This window comes from Rhipicephalus microplus, chromosome 3 (genome assembly GCF_043290135.1).
Source record: "Rhipicephalus microplus isolate Deutch F79 chromosome 3, USDA_Rmic, whole genome shotgun sequence".
In the NCBI taxonomy this organism is placed as follows: Eukaryota; Metazoa; Arthropoda; class Arachnida; order Ixodida; family Ixodidae; genus Rhipicephalus; species Rhipicephalus microplus.
The window spans coordinates 257,070,714-257,089,878 of record NC_134702.1 but is presented as its reverse complement, the minus strand read 5'-3'; the positions used below and the strand labels follow the sequence as shown (position 1 = coordinate 257,089,878).

Sequence of the window (19,165 nt, the reverse complement as noted above, 5' to 3'; positions counted from 1 at the left end):
AATTAAAACGTGCTCCAGGTCACAAGGAGCTGGTGACTTAGTAATTTCGTTGCCCTTGCCATCTCTCGCTGCTTAGCTTCCAGCACTTTCGTCAGGACATGAGAAGAGAAAAAGCAATTGCAGCATGCGACCAATCTTTGTAACTCCACTCACACTGGACGGATTTTAAAAATTTTTTTGCCGGTGAATTATAGAGACAATAATCTTTTCCAGTGAATTCACACCATGGTTACCTGAAAAAATGTTTCAGGGCTTAATGAGGCAGGTTTCCTAAATATATTTTATAAACTCACCATGTTGTTTACCCCATCCACTTTATCGTTTCTGAGAAGAAAAACAAGGTTTTTGTTTTGATTGGTTGCAACTGTCGGGGCTTGCTTGAATAAGACCTCATTTAGGATACCTAGCGTTTTACACAATTTATACCTTGCATTTGCCACATGGTAGCCCTACTTTCTTATGTGCTATCAAACACAACAAATGAATTCAAACAAATTCAACTATGTAGCTCTATTGGAGTATTCGAATCGTCACGTACAGCTGTTGAACAAGGTGTTCATTTTGATGTGTGCAGGTGGACTATCTCGGCTGTTAACACCCAACCCACGTACAACCGAGAGCTGAATACAGTTGGTGAGCTTCTTGATTGTATCTTTCACATCTAGACCTTGGAGCAACTGGTGTAGTACTTTTTTGTTTAGATTGGTGGTCGAATCGCACCCCGCTTAGGCTTAGATATGATGTACATGTTTTCTCAGCAGGAGGAGGGACGAATGAACTTCTGAAAACGGTAAGTTTCGGTGGCCAGGCCTAGTGTCTAGAGTAAAAGGATGTGAGGCGCGTGCCATACACTGGAATGCGGCGATGATGCACAAGACCCCGATGGTGCGCATACACGACACGTTGACGGACGGGATTGGTCTGAGAAAAGCCTGTGGCAAGCGACCCGAGCTGTAGTCGAAAACCCCCAGAAGAGGTGGTGGCATTGTCCGGGGGAGCACCAAAAGAGGAAGGTTAAAGAAAGCTGTCGCTCTCACAGTGAAGGCTCGGTTAGCCCTGGTCTGAAGGTGACGTCAAGTGGCTGCTGGAAAGTAGCCATCAAACACATTAGTCAACGACACACTCTCCGGCCCTGCAGCACCTTGCAACAGCAGTTCCTGGGACACCTGCGACTCTTCACCTTCCCGACAGGACAGCTGCAACCAACTTGGCGATCCGTGGAGTTTGACATCAACAATAAGTTCTAAGCTGCCGGGACCCACGACGATCGGATCACACGTGAAAACAAGTGGACTGTCAAGCGAACGTGGACCGAGGACAATGACTGCGAGATGCCATCTAAGACTTCGAAGATGAGAAACTTTGTCATAGTGGCGAACTGCCACCACAGACAGTAAGAATGTTCGATTTGAGATCTATCATCACTGAGCGATTGCAGAGAAGCCAAAGTGGCTATGGTTTGGCTAGAGCTAAAAGCGACCCTAACGTAGATTGTAGGTTTGGTTGCAATGTATACCGTGCTTTGTGTGTATGTTTGTTTTACTCAAATTTTGAGTTCTTTCTCTTTCCATTCCTTGTTAAATAAAGTGTTTTTGTCTTGCCACGCTCGTCTCCATCTCTCTCTCAATCTAATCTTTAGCAATCACTCCCGAGATAAATCGTGACACCTAAGCCTTTCATGAGGGGAGGTTAAGGGATTTCTCATTGGTTTCATATTATAGCGTCTGATGAAAAGCGGGCCCTTTGATCTGTTCCCCTTCTTACAACAAGTATAGGCTTTTTTTTTTTTTGTTAACAAGTACTACAGACTGCTACGGGATGGTATTTTTCAAGCCAGATAATCAAATCATTTTGATAGCAGAGCAGTTTGGGCAACAAATGTGTTACCTCACCTCATGGCAGCCATGATAACAGTTATTGTTTGTCACGTGAACTAGTATTTTACTGTCATAGTCTATAGCTTTCTTTCGTAACTTCTCATGAGTTTGCGACAACAGCAGATTTTTCCTGCCGCAACCCCCGTTGCAGCTGTTATGCACGCAGTGAAAAACAGGGTTTGAGGTTCATTTGAGGTGAAGCATTCTGCATAGCAGGTGAATTATGTGTCTGCCAAAGGCTACGCCAATGTCTTGATTTCGTCTAAGAAAGACCCTTTACGGGGGCCGTGTATTGTAAGAAATAGTGTTAGCAGGTGTAATGCAGTAAAAGCAAGCTAACTTAATTCTTATAATTCAGAAGATCAGACTATTTTGCTGTAGTTTTTTAGTCCCAGTCAGTATATGCATTGTTTAATAGCATCAAGCTCTTGTTTATCCAGTCACATTTAGCCACAACCCCGAGCACAAAATGCCAGAAACCTTTGCAACATGACAGAGTGAAAGGGGCTGTCGCAAACAACCAAAAACCCCGAGCACAAAATGCCAGAAACCTTTGCAACATGACAGAGTGAAAGGGGCTGTCGCAAACAACCAAACTAAGACGTTCAAGTCCACATCGCCATCAGCACAAACCATATGGTAACGAGAGGAAGGCCAGAGTGCTTGAAGCTTATTTACATTTACCGCTTTGTATGACACATTGTGTGGGCTGTCGGCCTTCAAGGGGTGGTGTCAACATTTGAGGTCATGTTGTTGGCTTCAGTGGCTATGATAAGCCATATTTCGTTTTCATCCTTATTGGGAGCTCATGAAATTCAAGAATGCTATCAATGATAGTGTCAATAGCAACTGTGGTATCGTCTGCAGTGGTTACGACAAGCAACAGTTTTATTATTGCTGCATACCTTCAGAACTGTATAGTTGTCATGCATTATTGTGCAGTAACTGCAGCACTCAGTAGTTTCGTCTGGACTTCGTGTGCCTTCAGAACTGCATACGTGCCAAATCTCCCAGATTGACCGGTAGACTCCCGGATTTCGGCCGTTTATTCCGTTTGTACGGTTGTCATGAAAATCTCTCGGAAATCGAAATTTGTGTGCGTCATCTGGCCGTATAGACAAAAAAAAAAGCAGCTCAATTTGCTTCAGGCTTTTCGAACCTACCTCATTCTAATATCAGTGAGTTTAAGAGGCCTTCATATAAGCATACAGTAGAATATCAGTGACGCGAAACCGCGGCATATAAGAATTCGTGAAATTCCTCAGCCAACTTCCACTATGTCCATTGGGCCTAAATTCGAATTTTTCGTACACATTTCCTAATCGCGGCGGCTGGTGCGAACTTTAGTATGCAAACTGTTGAACGAAGGCCGAGAGCAGTGTACTTGAAGCTTTGGAAGTACGCGTGCAACCGGCGCATGCACTGTCTTCTACAGTGCGTGTGATTGTCGTTGTTACAACCGTTGTAGACAAAACTGCACTCGCTGTTGACACTATCATGTATGGCAATGACGTAACTGACAGAACCCCGAAAGGTTGCGCTCAACCAATCAAAGCGACGCTGCTTTCCGCAAACTCTGCAGACAAAACTGCGGCAGATGCGATTGTAGATGGCATAAAACGACTTAGTTTTGAAGGCACCTGCGCAGCCAAGCCCATGGGGATTGTAAAAGAAATGACCGTTTGCTGCAACCGCCACGCACAAAACCCCAGACGCGGTGACGCAACAGCGATCTACCAGTTCCGAGGGCACACAGCGGTAGAGTAAAGGCAGTAAATACGTAAAAGAAAAAGTCACAGTTTAAGTTTCGCCATAAGGGCGAAGCAATGAATGCGACAGCAACAACTTGGAATGTTACTCTGAGAACGCCAAGCATATCGAAGCGTGCAGTGCACTGCTCACGCACAAATGACGCACAAAAATGATACACATAGGATGAGTGTGAACTAACAACGTTTACCGCTCGACACGTAATGCACCGTTTAAACAAAAACAATGCGCGATGCATGACCACCGGTACAGATGAGTACAAACTAATAAGTGTCCCAGTTGTTATACCTCGCTGTGTATGAAAAGCGCGCTCTTTTCTCAAACGGGGCCTGTGCATAGACCGAAGATACCTTTGTGAGCCCAGCAATTAATGTAATCGTTCCAGTGAAAGGCGAAGGCACATGATTCTCCCCACCAAAAGATAAGCGTGAGCGTGCACAAGCATCTACCCCCCCCCCCCCCTCCTCCCTATCGGTTGGGCAAATACGAGTGATAAATAAGCGCGTGTCAGCACATTGAGACAAGCTGGGTGCCGAGCACAAGCCGCTTTTTTTTTCTCTTGAGTGTGTGTGTATATATGTATATATATATATATATATATATATATATATATATATATATATATATATATATATATATATATATATATATATATATATATATACATATAGTGAGCAAACCTATGACCCACGCTTTTGAGGCAGCAGCTGCGCCATACTGTCATCGTTTGTTCACGTGTGTCCCAGGAAGACGTACACACGAGTTGTTTTGACAAAAATAGATTCTGCTAGTTGTGTTAATCTTTTGAGACTCTCACCTTAGTGGGAAACCCTACCCTCCACTATAAGACCGCTACTATAAGACCACCACTATTAAGACCGCAACGCTGATGTTGGCACTTGGGATTGAGACCCCCCCACCCCGTCTTGTCTTTCACGATGTTTTTTTTTTTTTTCGTCTGTCCTTGGATTTTTTTTTTTTTTTGATGCCGGAAAAAAAATAGGGGCAAATAATTTAGAGCACAACAACCCCTCCGTCCCCGTTTCTGATATCTCCCGGATTTAGAATCCTTGAACTTGGCAGGTATGGAACTGCGTAAATTCTACCGATGATCATGTGGTTAGCAAGCACAGTTTCGTCCGCACTGGATGCAGCACTCGTTTGACTTGCCATGTGTGCACAATGTTTCGAAACTTAACCATGGCACAAGCTGGAAGATGAAAAGGTTTCAGCCGTGGTCCGCATGCTGGCATAAAACCTGCTTGCTACATCATCATAGGCAAACGATCTCTAGCCAGCAAAAAATTTTAAGTGAAAAAAAAGTCTTGTCACATACGCGTAGTAGTACTAATAGTGGTGGCTTGTGATAAGCCAGAGGTGCTGAGCACGTTTTCAACTACTAAATAAGATACAGTAGTGCTCTTGTATCATGGTCGCAATATAAAAGTCGCAGGATGACGAAAGTTGCAGTGCTCATGAGTACAAAATTTATGCATGTTACCAAATGAAAGTGCATTGATGTAATGGATATTTGTACATTTTTGTCATGGTATTTTTGATAGTTTACTAATTTGGACATTTTTTCTCATGAAAATTGAATAACGAGCTTTTACTAAAGTGCAAGACAGAAAAGCAGAATCACACCAGGAGTCGCACTATGTGAATAGCATAACGAGTGGCTGGTTTGAAGATTCCCTTCATTATGAAGGGCTCAGTCGTGACTCATGCTCGCACCATAGGATTCTGCAGCTGCTTAAAGGGACACTATGGCAAACATCAAGTTGATGTTGATTGTGGAAATAGTGATCCAGAAATCTTGTAATGCTGCTTCTGTGCCAAGAAAGTGCTTATTTCAAATAAAACCACGTTTTAGTGGCCCGCTTTGCGTTATAACACTTCAAATCACTTGCCGAAAAATGGTCTTTCTCGCGTCACTGTTGCCGTCCCCAGCGCTGCCGACCTTTACTGAGTGGCCACCGACACTAGTAGCAGCAGAGCGAAAGTAGCGGGAGCCACAAGGGCAACAACAGCCACTGAACAGTTTTTTGCTTGCTTGGTTCAACCGGGCCCCACTAGATGCCACCAGCAACAAAACACAAGAAAAGCTAAAAAACTTGTAGTAAATGTCCAAAAAGGATAGTCCAAAGGTATATAAGAAGTCTTGTTGAGATGTTATTGAAACTTAAGCAGCCTGAAAACCTCCTGTAGCTGTGCTAATGCCAGGTTATTATACAACTAGAAAACTGCTTGCAAGAATTCCAAACAATGTCTTCCTAGATTTTTTAAAGAATCTTTATAGACCTTTACATTACTTATATTATTAGAAGACTAGCAAACATCTTGCCAAAATTCTATAAAGACGTTTGCTAGATCTTATAACACCTTTTTTAGACATTTGTTTTTCATGCAAACCAGTCGTTGAGCGTTTCCCGTGGTCAATCTGTTGCATCATGTCAGCGTTCTGCAATCTGTGCATTTAGCTGTTCACGGCTGAGAGTGAAAAGTAGGGACAGCAGCATAATATGGCATCAAATTGATTGCTGGCACTTTTCTAACCAGCAAAATTGGTGCCCTACTTGTTGAAAGAAAAAATAAGTGACTGCTATATATTATTAGGATAGTCTGTTTTGCTTGGAGACAAAACAGGCTTTTACATGTCAACTCATTTTCATTTCTGGTGTTGCCTGGAAAGCATCATACTGCTCATCCAAAAATAAATTCAAAATTTCAACAAATGTCGATGAATGCTTGTAACCTATTATACATAACAATGACTACACACTTTGTCCCAAAACTTGCACGCTTTACAGTAACTATGATTATATAAAGCAATTTAGGTGCTGGCCAGATGCTTGGTCCAGGAACCTGCACACATACAAAAGGCACGAGCTGTTTTCTTCGAGCAGACTTCTATCAGTGCAACAAAAATTAGCAGGATAGCTTAGAAAACACATTATTGATAGGCTTGTGTGGATATTTGAATGCTTCGAATATTCAAATACATAGTTGAGTATTCGAATTTGCTTCAATTCAAATTTAAATTATCAAATATTTTTGAAGTATTCGTAATGAAATAATAGGTGTATATTATAAAAGAACTTGTTGTTGGTCTAGTTGGTACAGGTGTATATTAGTCCGCATGTCATTGCCTGTAAAGATGGTTTCAATAGAGTGTAAGAGTGCTAAACGGTAAAAGCACCTATCAAGGAGAAATTCGCTTTGTCTTGAAGCCTTCCTTCAAATTTAAAGGGGCCCTGCAACACTTGTTGAACACGGTTAGAAAACGCTCCCGATCGGCAGTCGAGGCTACCGAAAACATGCGAGGCAAATATTACAGTACAGCACGCGGCCTGTAATTCACAATAAATTTTTAAAGCGAAAAATTGCTTTCTTTTCTCGGCAAATGACACTACAAACTCAGAAATTACTTGTCACAGCCAAGAAGGAATATACCGCTCATGTCACAGCCATTGGCTGATTTGAGCATGGTGCGCTCGTCGTTACCGGGGCTGCCGCGGGAGGCTGCCGCTTGCCCACGAGTACGTGCTCGATCGCACTGAAAGTCCAGGTATCCGAAGAAAGAAAAAATAATAAAAAGGGGCTCAAGGTCATGAGGTGCATGTGTCGTATTTTATTTTGCCGTGCCATTCCTCTCTGCTTAACTTCCAGCTATTTCATCGGGACAAGAAGAGAGAATGCAATTGCTGTGTGCGACAAATTTTTGGAACTCCGCTGGTACTGAACTGATTCTAGAAACGTTGCGGCGGTAAATTTGTGAGACAACAAGCATGTTTACTGGCTCCATGGCTACTTAAGGAAGTGTTGCAGGGCCCCTTTAAAAGATCATGTTATCCTCAAAGCAATTCTTCATTTTATTAAGCTTGTTATGACAGCTTATAAGCTCTAAGTACAATGATTTTTAAGACATTAAGTATCTTGGAGGTTATCACTCGCATCCTACAGACACGACTATTCAAGGTTGTTTCGACTACCTTTGAACGAAAAAAAAATAGATTTTGCATAGAGCCCCTACTTCAATTCAAAACAAATATTGTGCAGGATAGTTGGGTGATGATAGATATTCCTTTTTCTTATATATCATACATACCATTTGAATTCGATTAGAAATTATTCGATCAAAATCACTATTCGCACAAGGCTGATTATTGACCCAGTAGCAAATATATGGAGGTAGGAAATTTGTGACAACCAAAATGCAGCAGTCGAACAATTGATTTTTTCTCACTCAGTGCGCTTAAATTTAGGTATATTAGAACCTTGAGTAGTCAAAATTAGTATCACCACAAATCTGTGTTCAACAATCAAATTGCGCTTTTGGCAACACCCCGAATTCTAATTCCATTCCAAAATGCTTGCACGAAAGATACAGTGAAGTAAGAAACATTAGAACATTCCAGAATGCCTTCTGTCAGTTATAATTAACAATGTTAAACATGGTTAGGTATTGGCAAAGTTAGGTATAATTAAGTATGACAGTAGAAAATCACTTGATTGCACTTATGGCAATAAATTCAAAAAGGCAATGAGCTAAAGTTACAAAAACATAATAAAACAATATATTCAGTAAATATTATGGTGAAAATAAAATTATTGATCTGCTATAGCTTTATTGCAATACAAGAAGTTCACTTTTAAGTGACTAATTGCATATTACACAAAAACTAAACATGACATGAAACCTTAGGAAGTAGCACTAACACATTCAGAGACGTGCTTTGTGCTTGCATTAAAATTCAGCCCTAAGAACAGAGAACTGCCTTTGCAGATAAGTTGTGCCTCCAAGGGGACCCAAAGTAAGACAATATTGCTGTCAGCTACCCAGTCAACTAAGAATAACAAAATTTTGGTTCCTACAATAAGTGGGTATGTTTGCATAGAAAAGTTAGTGGCAGTCGTGTTTCTACACACTCCCACTTGGCAAAATTCTTTGAGCATGTCTATGCTCCTAGATATTCCACCCGGAAGTTTAATTGTGCTTTTCATGATTACGCATGCAAAGCAGTGAGGATTATCAAAATATTACTCCCTGGTGGGACGAGCAGTCAGTGTTCACGATCACCAGCCGGTAGTAAAAAGGTAACCATTATAATGTTTGTCTATGGCTTCGACCCATAGTCAGAATATATGCGACACTTCAGGGAGTAGTAGCTGTGTGCTAGTGCTCACTCTCCTGCATGCATAATGATGCAAGCCACAACTAAATTGTTGTTTCACATGGTGTTCCCCTGAACTCTTAGCTATCTGCAAAGGTGGTTTTTAAACACACAACTTACAGCACTGACTTTTTTAAAGAAAAACAAAAGGCTTCATTTCGCACATCCTGAACGTGCGAGCTACTTGAATACAGCAACCAGGTGGCTCAGTGAAGTTCCCTTTCTATAGAAAACAGAAGCCATGCGCAGCTGCTGTACATTCAGTTGCCAACTTTTCCACGAGCCATCATTGATGACAGCCTTGTCCAGAATTCTTTTACTCTCAGTTCATACGAGGTACATGCATAGGCTGTGATGAAACACTGAAAAAAATGTAGTGACATGTGTCTCTTAACAAAACTGAATTTGTCAGTCGACTTAAAATGATTTGGAACAATGTGTCTTAAAACAACTAGGATGTACACAATCTACAGATGTTACAAGCAAAACTTTCTTGGTGTTCTTGGTGAACACAGTTGCAACTTATGAAAGGAAATGCAATTTCCACATCGCAGATGTAATAAAACCATGCTTGAGTTGCGCTCGTGCATAGTGCATTGACAGCAAATTTAATGATACTGCATTCCATACATGATGGTATGCACTTTCATCAAGAATCCATTGCAGGTAACTCACATTCCTAAACATGAATTCGATTTCAAATACAACTAATGTAGCTTTCTTCAGGCTGCTCACACTGGGGCGATAATACCCATAATGTGAGAAAGTGGGGTCACTAAATCACTATTGTGTGCTGCCAAATTATGGTCATCAATTTCAATGATTCTGGTTGGCTAAAAAGGCAGTACCCCTCACTCAAGCATCACTGGCTGTCTAATGAAAAAAAAAAAAAAAAAGTACTAAGACATACGAGGCACCCACCTTGAACCACGCACCATCCCGAAAAAGCATGGAAGCTTCTGCAACAATCTCTGGGAACCGAAATTTTGGAAGCTATTGTCTGCAATTTAACAAGAACATTTGATGAAACTTATTTCCTAATTTGTATAAATCCTTGAATGCCAATAGCTTGAAAACTTGCAGTCTATATTTATTATTCTCAAATAAATATGGTGTCCAATTCTACATTTTAACAGCAATACATGCGTCACTTATGCATGCTTACCGTGATTTATAACATTATTGCAAGCTTTGAGTGATAAATAAAATATTCATTCTGCATATACTACAGATCCTGTTAACAGCTGTAGTGCATGCCTAGAGAGTTTACTTTATCCAATATATCGTTAAGCTTGTCATTAATCATAAGTAGTCATTGGAGGTGGTGCTTTAAACTATTCGTAATGTTCGTACAAGTAAAAGTGTTTAGCAAAGTTTCAACACCAAGGTTGGGCGAGGTGCATAGAATACTTAATGAAATAAAAAAAAAATCCAAACATAGTGGAAATAAGCAGGTTAAAAACGATGGTGCTCGAATGTGTGGACTAATGACTGAATTAGTGCTCGTACATTAAGGTACAGCAATTTTACATCAACCTGTGTAAAGACTGCTCCTCCAGCTTACACTGTAACTGTGGTGTGTGTTCTACACAAGCCTGCAGTGTTTTTTTTTAAGAGTGTATTTCAGCCATAGAGTCCATGAAACAAGTCTTGAATAGGCACCATGTTTTTTTGTCTTGCATTGTAATGCCGGCCATATGTGTGTTGATAAGGACCACTTCATTATTATCCCGTTCAGTCTCTGCATTAGCAGTCATGGTATTATGGCGGTAGCAATGCTTCTGGTTTCTGGTTGTCATATTCCATGGGTCGCTCTTTTGTACATATACGCTTTGGTGCATTTAGGTGGGCAACTACAGGTTGCATTCACTCCAAGCCGCAAAGGCTACATCAGCAATGTGCTTAGAGGTGCTCACGATGTCACATACAAAAAGACGACGGAAAGTAACTCAGCAATACCTTGTACTAGAAGTACTTGACGGAGTATTTCAGACAAGTTCTGCCAACTACTGCTTCTGTCAGGCATCTCTCACTTGATGATCTTATAACATTGTGATTTTTTAGCTTAAAAAATCACCATCATGTCCACAAAGTGAATGATGTTAGAGGAGCTTGCTCGTATATGATCGGGTCACCCGAGAATCCTCCACACATATCTGCTATCATCATATATGGATTGACAACATTGTTATATACATATTACATACACAATGTTTATTAATTTACAATTGTATGTACTATGCACATTTTAATGAACTACATACATTTTATATACACAAAAGATATTGTTTTGCAAAGTACAAATAGGGCGCCGGTCAATGAGCTCGGGGACTCGGCCCAAGCTGCGGCTGTTTTGCATGCCTGCCGCGCTGCTGCCTGGGATGATGGGTTGTACATGCGACCGAGTAATGACCAAGTATGCTTCACTGCGTGAGCTCCCACCGAAAAGAATGGAAGCGGACGTGCCGAAAGTGGTGTGTGCCGCAATGAGCAACGACACGCCACCCAGTGAGCACTCTTATAATCGGTAAAGAACTGACGCCTTGGAAGGCGGCGCGCACTTGTGCGCGTCCAGACCAACCATCACTGACACTCTCCTCTTTTCCTCTCTTTCACATTCCTTTTTCTCCCCTACTACCCATCCCCCCGGTGGCATTGTTAAGGTGACCTCCTCAGAGAGAGACAGTTACCACAACACACTTTTCTCTTCACTTCCCTTTTTTTCAAAACCACTTCGAGAAGGGGAGCAGGCGCGTCATTCAAAAGTGATGCCTTGTGGGGCGGCGTGCCATTTAGTGAGCATTGTTGGAATCACTGGAGAGGTGACCTTGAGCACGATCGCAGAAGTGTACATGTAACCTTGGTGTACACGTCGCCAACATAAGATAAGCTGTGCGCAGAATGAGCAAGCTCCTAAAAAGATGAACTCAGGGTTTTCTTCAGTGCGAATATTACGATGTTATCTTTAACTTGGATACAGCATAACACAGGCAAAAGCAAAAGCAAGAAAAATACATCACGGCACTGACTCTCAACTGATATTTGATTGAAGAATTGTAAAACATATATATGTACCTACTGTATAAGCCGTGACATGCACAAGGCAGAGATGCATTGGGGCAGCATTTTTGTCAAAATTCTAGCAAATATTCCATCGATGATGTTGCTGCCTGTTTGTCATGCTAGAGAGCTCACTTTCTATGATCTTGAAGTTGGAAGAAGCTATTCTCAACTCATAAGCAAGAACTCTTCTAACTAAAAATTGCAAATGATCAACACTGCAAGTAAAAGCATTTTCAGTGATTGGATGATTCAGAAACAAGATTAGAATTTAAGTAGCCAGCATATTTATCAAAAGTCTGACCATTTACTTGTGCTACGGCTGCTTATTCTGCAAGGCCATATGATGTTCATGCTGTAAAAGTTTCTTGTAACATGTATGGTGATGTTATTCGTAAAATGGCCATGTAAAGTTTTTTGATGCCAATGAGAATATCTCTCAATTGTTTAGGTAACGAGTTGCTAAATGTGTTAGTCATAGCCAAAGCATTTGAAGTTGATGCCTCATATCATGTTAAAGTTTTATACTGATTCAATGAGTCTCCATTCTGCCATCACTGTACTTTCTTCAAAAATATAGCATTCACTATTGTGCCACTCGAGGCACCATCCGATTGGCATTTGCAATATGCATGCCAAAGGTTTGTTTGTACTGATCCAAGTAGTGTGTTGGCGTGTTTTTTTTTTTCCTTCTTTCTGTGTTCTTTTCTTTCCGTAGATAATGTGGCTATTGTCAAAAGCACTTGCTTGGGCATTGTGACACTAGTTGCTTACTTTTTTCAGTTCCATATGTGCAAGATTGAATTAGACAGTGGCTGAGCTTTAAAAAGGCAAAATTTTAAGGTAGTGCAGGCTTACCAACAACAGAAGTTTATGTCAGTGCCACTTATGTTTCTTGCTTGTTTGTCTTGCTGGTTTCAGTGGTGCCCTTAGCAGCATTACAGCCTCCCATATTCTCTCTGGATGACCACCTGTAAGTGGACTATGTTCTTAAACTGTGCATTTATTATTCAAACATTTTCTCAATACTTGCCAGTGGTGCCTTGCAGGCTAGTAAGTTGAGCATGCACGTATTGGAAACGCGAGGCATACTCCAAGCAGTACTGAAGCCAGCTAGCAGCACCAAGACATGGCATAGAGTAAGACTTGGGGATTAACACTAGAAGCTTCAACAGTGGGGTGATGAAAAATGTATAAACAGGAGTTGTGTTGAGTTTACACTAGTAGACTTGTCTTCCTCAAGGCTAGAACAGAAGCAGCCTGAGGAAGACAAGCTCACTTGTCGAAACGTCAGCTAAAAACGACCCCTGTTTATGGTTTTTTCATTGTAAACTTTCTTTTTCCCCTTTCTATCGTTTTTTGTATTAACAAGTGGGTGAGAAATTTGTCTGCACAACTTGGTAAGCGTAACTGTCAGGATGACATAACTTAATCTGTACTGATGGGCTTGTTGGTCAGCACTGACAGTGGTGAATCAGTTCATAAAAAACAGTCACTGTCTCGAGTTTTTTTTTTTTTAGTAAAGTTCGGGTAAAAAAAGTTGGTCACACAAAATCAAGCACACAGAAATGATTCAAGCACCTTAGTTTTTGTCATTTCTATTTGTGCTCCATCGTGTTCTTTGTATACTGATCCATCTTAAAAATAGCATAAAATTGAGAATAAAAAAAGCCTCACAGTTCAGAAAACGTGGCCACTACAAGCATAGATACAGCCAAACAGAAGGCCGCTTCACTCAACCCATATTGCTACTGTGTGTTTGTCCTGCATACTTTTCGGCTCTGCACATGATGCTTCAACACTATGAAAGAGACTTCACACTCGGCATCACTTCAGAGTAGTTGAAGCTCAGGTTAAAGAGAATTTACTCATACACGTTACTGGAATCAGTATCTGTCATACTACCATAACATTTGAACGAGCATTTAAGGGAAGACACTGCCACCACCGAAGGAGAAAGAGATGGAAAAGGGCATCAGCTTGCAACCGGTCTTGTGTTGGTCAGTAAGCATGCACTAACCTCTCGCCAAAATATTACAGTATTTACTCATGTAATAGGCACACTCTAATAATAGTTGCACCCCCAGTTTCGTCACTAGAAATAGTATGGAATGAAAAAACTTTATTTTGGTCCTGCAAGACATGCTTTGAATTTTTTTATTTCCTCGCATAATAGGCGCACTCCTAACTTGGCCATGATCTGCAGTAATTCTGTATTGTGTTTGCACAGTTGGAATTTACGCCCTTTTACGTTCTCTGAAGCGAGAAAAAAAATAATAACGCGGCAGCGCTGCGCGGACTTGCCGAGTGAGGATGAAGGGCTGTTGCCTTGGCGTTAAAGTAACCTTTGCACCGACGTGCGTGCGCAGCTCCAGCTGCTAGCCGGCCGCGTGCACTCTGCATAGAACGCATGATCACGTCTTAGCTCTTCAAGTGTGTATCAAATTTCCTGTTGGGAAAAGTGCCATCATTATTGTGTTTATTACTTCATCTGCTAATTTAAAAGATATACGCCTTTCCTATGCGAAGATTTGCCTTTGCAGCCACTACGCAGACTTGCACAAGCTCGATGGACTTTTGTCGTCGTCGATTCCCTAGCCACTAACCCAAACATTGTATCATGTGCACTGCTCATGGATTATTGCTTGAGTGCGATCTTTCGACAACCAATCTTCATGTTTTCTTGTACAAGCTTCCTGCGACAACGTGCCGAACCATAGGCTAGGCCGAATCACTGTTCGTGCTTTTTGGTGGCGGTTGGGGTTTTGTACGGAATCAATGTAACTCTTTTCGGCAGCTCTACTTGAAGGAAAGGGGGCTTGGGTGGTGCTTGGAACACTTAAATGGGGGTTCACGATTCAATTGCAATGTCTTTGATATAGCGTGCGAACCTGTGAAATTGCACAATCAGTATTGTTCCACGCACCAATAATCTGTGTGATCTGAAACATAATCTGTGAATTTTCACGATGTCGCTTTTTGTGTGTGTTTTTGTGTTTTTTTGTGCATTCATTTCATTGGCAGCGCGAGTCTTCCAATGTTAATTATTTGAAATTTGAATGCATCGCCTGCCTCAATTCTCGCTGCAGGCTCAACACATTTTCCGCTAATGTAGCCTTTGAAGTAGGTTATTTCGGCTGTCGCGCAGATATTCATCACTTCCGTCACATATACGTTACCAGTGGCCTACGCTGTAGTAAGAAATAAAATTTTCGGAAATTTTGTCCCATGTAAATGGCACACCTCAAACTTGGAGCTGAATTTTCTAGAAAAAATAGTGTGCTTATTATGCGAGTAAATACAGTAATATGCGAATATATTGTTTGCCAGGATGCGAATCATGTGCTTCATCTGATACTATAAATGTGTGGGCTTTCTTAAATAAACTTCGCTGCCATGCTTATTTGTTGACCCTAGTTCAGTGTCGGCCCTCACGGCATGAATGGTGACATGTAATGGAATGATATAAGGGGGTGCTCAATTTATTTCTTTACGATATAATGCTGCGCAACTATTTGCTGTAGGTGTGTTTGCGTCACATTTTGATTCACAAGCATGGTGAGTAAAGGAGGCAGTTTTTATTTTTATCTATACCTGATTCCTTTTATTGCATCAATTCTAGCTGAGAAACTGAATAGTGGGATATAAATCTTTTGCAAATATTGTCACGGGGTTGTGACATGGCTGAAGGCAGAATACTGGATGATCGGATAAAAAACTGTTTATTCGGGCCTAACTTATCGCCACGTAAAAAGAAAGTCAGATTACAGCAAGCCACTCGCACTGATAGCAGCGAGCAGAGCGTTGGCCGTCGATCAACTGACAAGCCGCCAAGCGCGTCGGCATTTATACACTTGCCATGGAATGTTCTAGTGTCATTGCTAGCGGTGCCGTAGCTTCCAAAATAATCTGTAATGTTCACGAAGTGGGCATAAATGCACTTGAAGCAACCCAAAACAGAGCATCGCGTTTCATCCTTCACGATTACGGCCGTTTATCAAGCGTAACGCAAATGAAAGCAACTCTATCTCTTGAATCACTCACACTGCGCAGGAAGATATCGTGCATGTGCCTTTTCTTTAAAATCTATAAATTGAACGCCACCCTTAAAACTGCTCTTATCTTACCCCCTGCTCATGTTTCATTGCGCATAGATCATTCTTGCAAAGTTGGTATCCCGAAATGTCGCACTGTATCATATTCAAACTCGTTTATTCCTAGGACTACATCAGAGTGGAATCGCCTGCCACCATCCCTAGTGCTTACTAACAATATTGACCAGTTTAGGAAAAAAGTGTCTGATTACTTCACTTCTGTGTAGCTTGAACTTTTTTTTTTTTCCACAGTGTTTATTTATCTTATAATGTGTCATATGCATGCAGTTGTCAATGTTAGTTTTGTTATCTTTTCATGCTAGAGGCAATACCTGTGTAGATTTGTGTTAAACTTTTGTATACTTCTACGCACCGCTGGATACTTGTTTGTTCAGTGCTTTTGTTTGTACAATTCAAACACCTTTCAACATCCTGATCCTGTACCACTCCCCTGAACAATGCCCTCTCGGCCATGAGGGTACCTGAAATAAATAAATAAATAAATAAATAAATAAATAAATAAATAAATAAATAATCTTAACAAAATGACCTACTACAGCCTGGAAGCTTTTCGAACATCGTAAGCGGGGTGTAACGGGGCTGATAACAAAACTTGAGGAAAGGAACGTTGCATTGCCCACCTCTGAAAAGGCATCGTCCCGATGCTTTACTAGAAAATGAAAGTGCAATAATTATGTAAGAAATTACAAATAATAAAGAATAATATAGCAATAATAACAACAAAGTACACTCACTTCGCTAACGATCATGAAAAGGCTTCAGGCGCGCGACATGGACGATTTCTTGTCGCTATCGGCGCGGTTGAGTGTTAGTTATGCCGTCGGGGATAACCTCGTAGTTGAGCTGACCGAGACGTCGTACTACCCTGTATGGTTCGAAGTACCATCACAGAAGTTTTTCACTGAGTCCACGTCGGCATATCGGCGTACATACCCAAAACGTTGACTGGCCTGGTATTCTAAGAAGTGTCGCCAAAGATTTAACGGGGGCGGTCCATCATCTACTGATTCATGATGCGCAGGCGGGCGAGTAGACGTGCTTCGTCAGCGTGCTGAAGATAGAGGGTGACGTCAAGGTTTTCTTCATCAGCGACATTGGGCAGCATTGCGTAAAGCGTCGTTGCCAGGTTCCTTTCGTAGACCAACTTGTACGGTTGTATTTGTGTCATCTCCTGTACGGTCGTGTTGTATGCGAAGGCCACGTACGGAAGGATGGCGTCCTACTCTTGTGTTTGACGTCGACGTACATGGCCAGCATGTCAGCAATTGCCTTGTTTAGCCGCTCGGTGAGACCATTTGTCTGTGGGGGGTAGGGGGTGGTGTGGCGGTGGCTTGTCTGGCTATGTGTCAAGATCGCTCGAGTCAATTCAGCAGTAAAGGCCGTACCTCTATCGGTGATGACAACCTCTGGGGCGCCATGACAAAGGACGATGTTCTCAACGAAGAACTTGGCTACCTCTTCAGCGCTACTTTTGAGTAGAGCCTTTGTTTGGGCGTAGCGGATGAGATAGTCAGTAGCTACAACGATCCATTTGTTTCCTGAATTCGATTTTGGAAACGGCCCCAGTAGGTACATCCCGATTTGTTGGAACGGTCGGCGAGGTGGTTCGATCGGCTGAAGAAAGCCTGCTGGCCTTGTCGGTGGTGTCTTTCTTCACTGACAGTTTCTAAATGTCTTAACGTAACGAGCGACGTCGGCGGTAAAGCGGGGCCAGTAGTACCTTTCTTGTATCCTTGCGAGCGCGCGGGAAACACCAAGGTGTCCTGCCGTTGGAACATCGTCCACGGTCTGAAGGAGTACTGGTCCCAGAGCTGAAGGCATCACAAAAAGGTACTTGGCTCGAAGCGGCGAGAAGTTCTTCTTTTAGAGAAGGCTGTTTCGCAGCGAAAAGGATGTAAGTGCCCGTTTGAATACCTTCGAAGCAACGGAGGTCCTGCCCTCGAGGCATTCGATTAGCCTCCGAAGTTCCAGGTCAGCCCGCTGGTGTTCAGCGAAGTCGTCGGCAGTTATCGTTCCCAAGAAGAACTCGTCATTCAGGTCCTCAGGAAGTAGTGAGTCGACGGGGGCTCGCGACGGGCAGTCGGTGTCAAAGTGTTTTCTGCCTGACTTGTAGATGACGGTAATGTCATATTGTTGAAGTCTCAGGCTCCATCGGGCGAGGCGACCTGAAGAGTCCTTCAAGTTAGCTAGCCAACACAAGGTGTGGTGGTCGCTTACGACTTTGAAGGGCCTGCCGTAGAAGTAAAGACGAAACTGTGACGTCGCCCAGATTATGGCAAGGCACTCCTTTTCTGTTGGGGAATAATTGCTTTCTGCCTTGAATAGTGACTGGCTAGCGTAACTAATAACCCTTTCCAGTTCGTCGGTTTCCTGCACAAGGACGGTGCCGAGTCCTACGCTGCTTGCGTCAGTGTGCACTTCTGTTTCAGCGTTTTTGGCAAAACGCGCGAGTAAGGAAGGCATCTGTAAGCATCGTTTTAGTTCCCCAAATGCTTCCGCCTGTGGGGTTTTCCACTTGAACTCGATGTCAGTCCTCGTAAGGTTAGTGAGTGGCTCAACAATACGGGCAAAGTTTTTTGACGAAGCACCTTTAATAGGCGCACAGGCCGATGAATCAACGCACGGCCTTCTTGTCGGCAGGCGATGAAAATACAGCGATGACGGCTGTCTTCTGCGGATCAGGTCTGACTCCGGACTTGCTTGTCACATGGCCCAAGAACAAGAGTTCCTCGTACGCGAAGCGGCACTTTTCTGGCTTCAGGGTGAGTCCAGAAGCCTTGATGGCTTGAAGAACAGCTTCAAGGCACCCAAGATGCTCGTCAAAGATTGAGGAAAACAGGACGACACCGTCCAAGTAAATGAGACAAGTCTGCCACTTCAGTCCTGCAAGCATTGTGTCCATAATGTGTTGAAAAGTCGCAGGTGCCGAGCAAAGACCGAAGGGCATGACCTTGAACTCAAAAAGGCCGCCTGGTGTTATAAATGCAGTCTTTTCTCAGTCTCACTCATCTACCTTGATCTGCCAATAGCCTGTCCTGAAGTTCATCTGAAAAGTATTTGGTGTTGTGGAGTCGTCAATCAAAGGTGTCGTCAATTCCAGGGAGAAGGTATACGTCCTTCTTCGTTATCTTGTTGAGTTGGTAATAGTCAACGCAGAAGTGTAGTGTTT

At 42.3% G+C, this 19,165-nt stretch overlaps 1 protein-coding gene across 1 annotated transcript in view; it reads left to right on the top strand.

The window, feature by feature from the left end:
* Window positions 1–19,165, top strand: part of LOC119168537 (endothelin-converting enzyme 2) — a 260,418-nt gene that overhangs the window by 150,554 nt on the left and 90,699 nt on the right. The window contains exons 11-12 of the mRNA XM_037419939.2: window positions 575–633; window positions 12,803–12,854. Of these exons, the coding sequence (XP_037275836.2) occupies window positions 575–633; window positions 12,803–12,854 (111 nt within the window). The remainder of the gene's footprint in view (window positions 1–574; window positions 634–12,802; window positions 12,855–19,165) is intronic.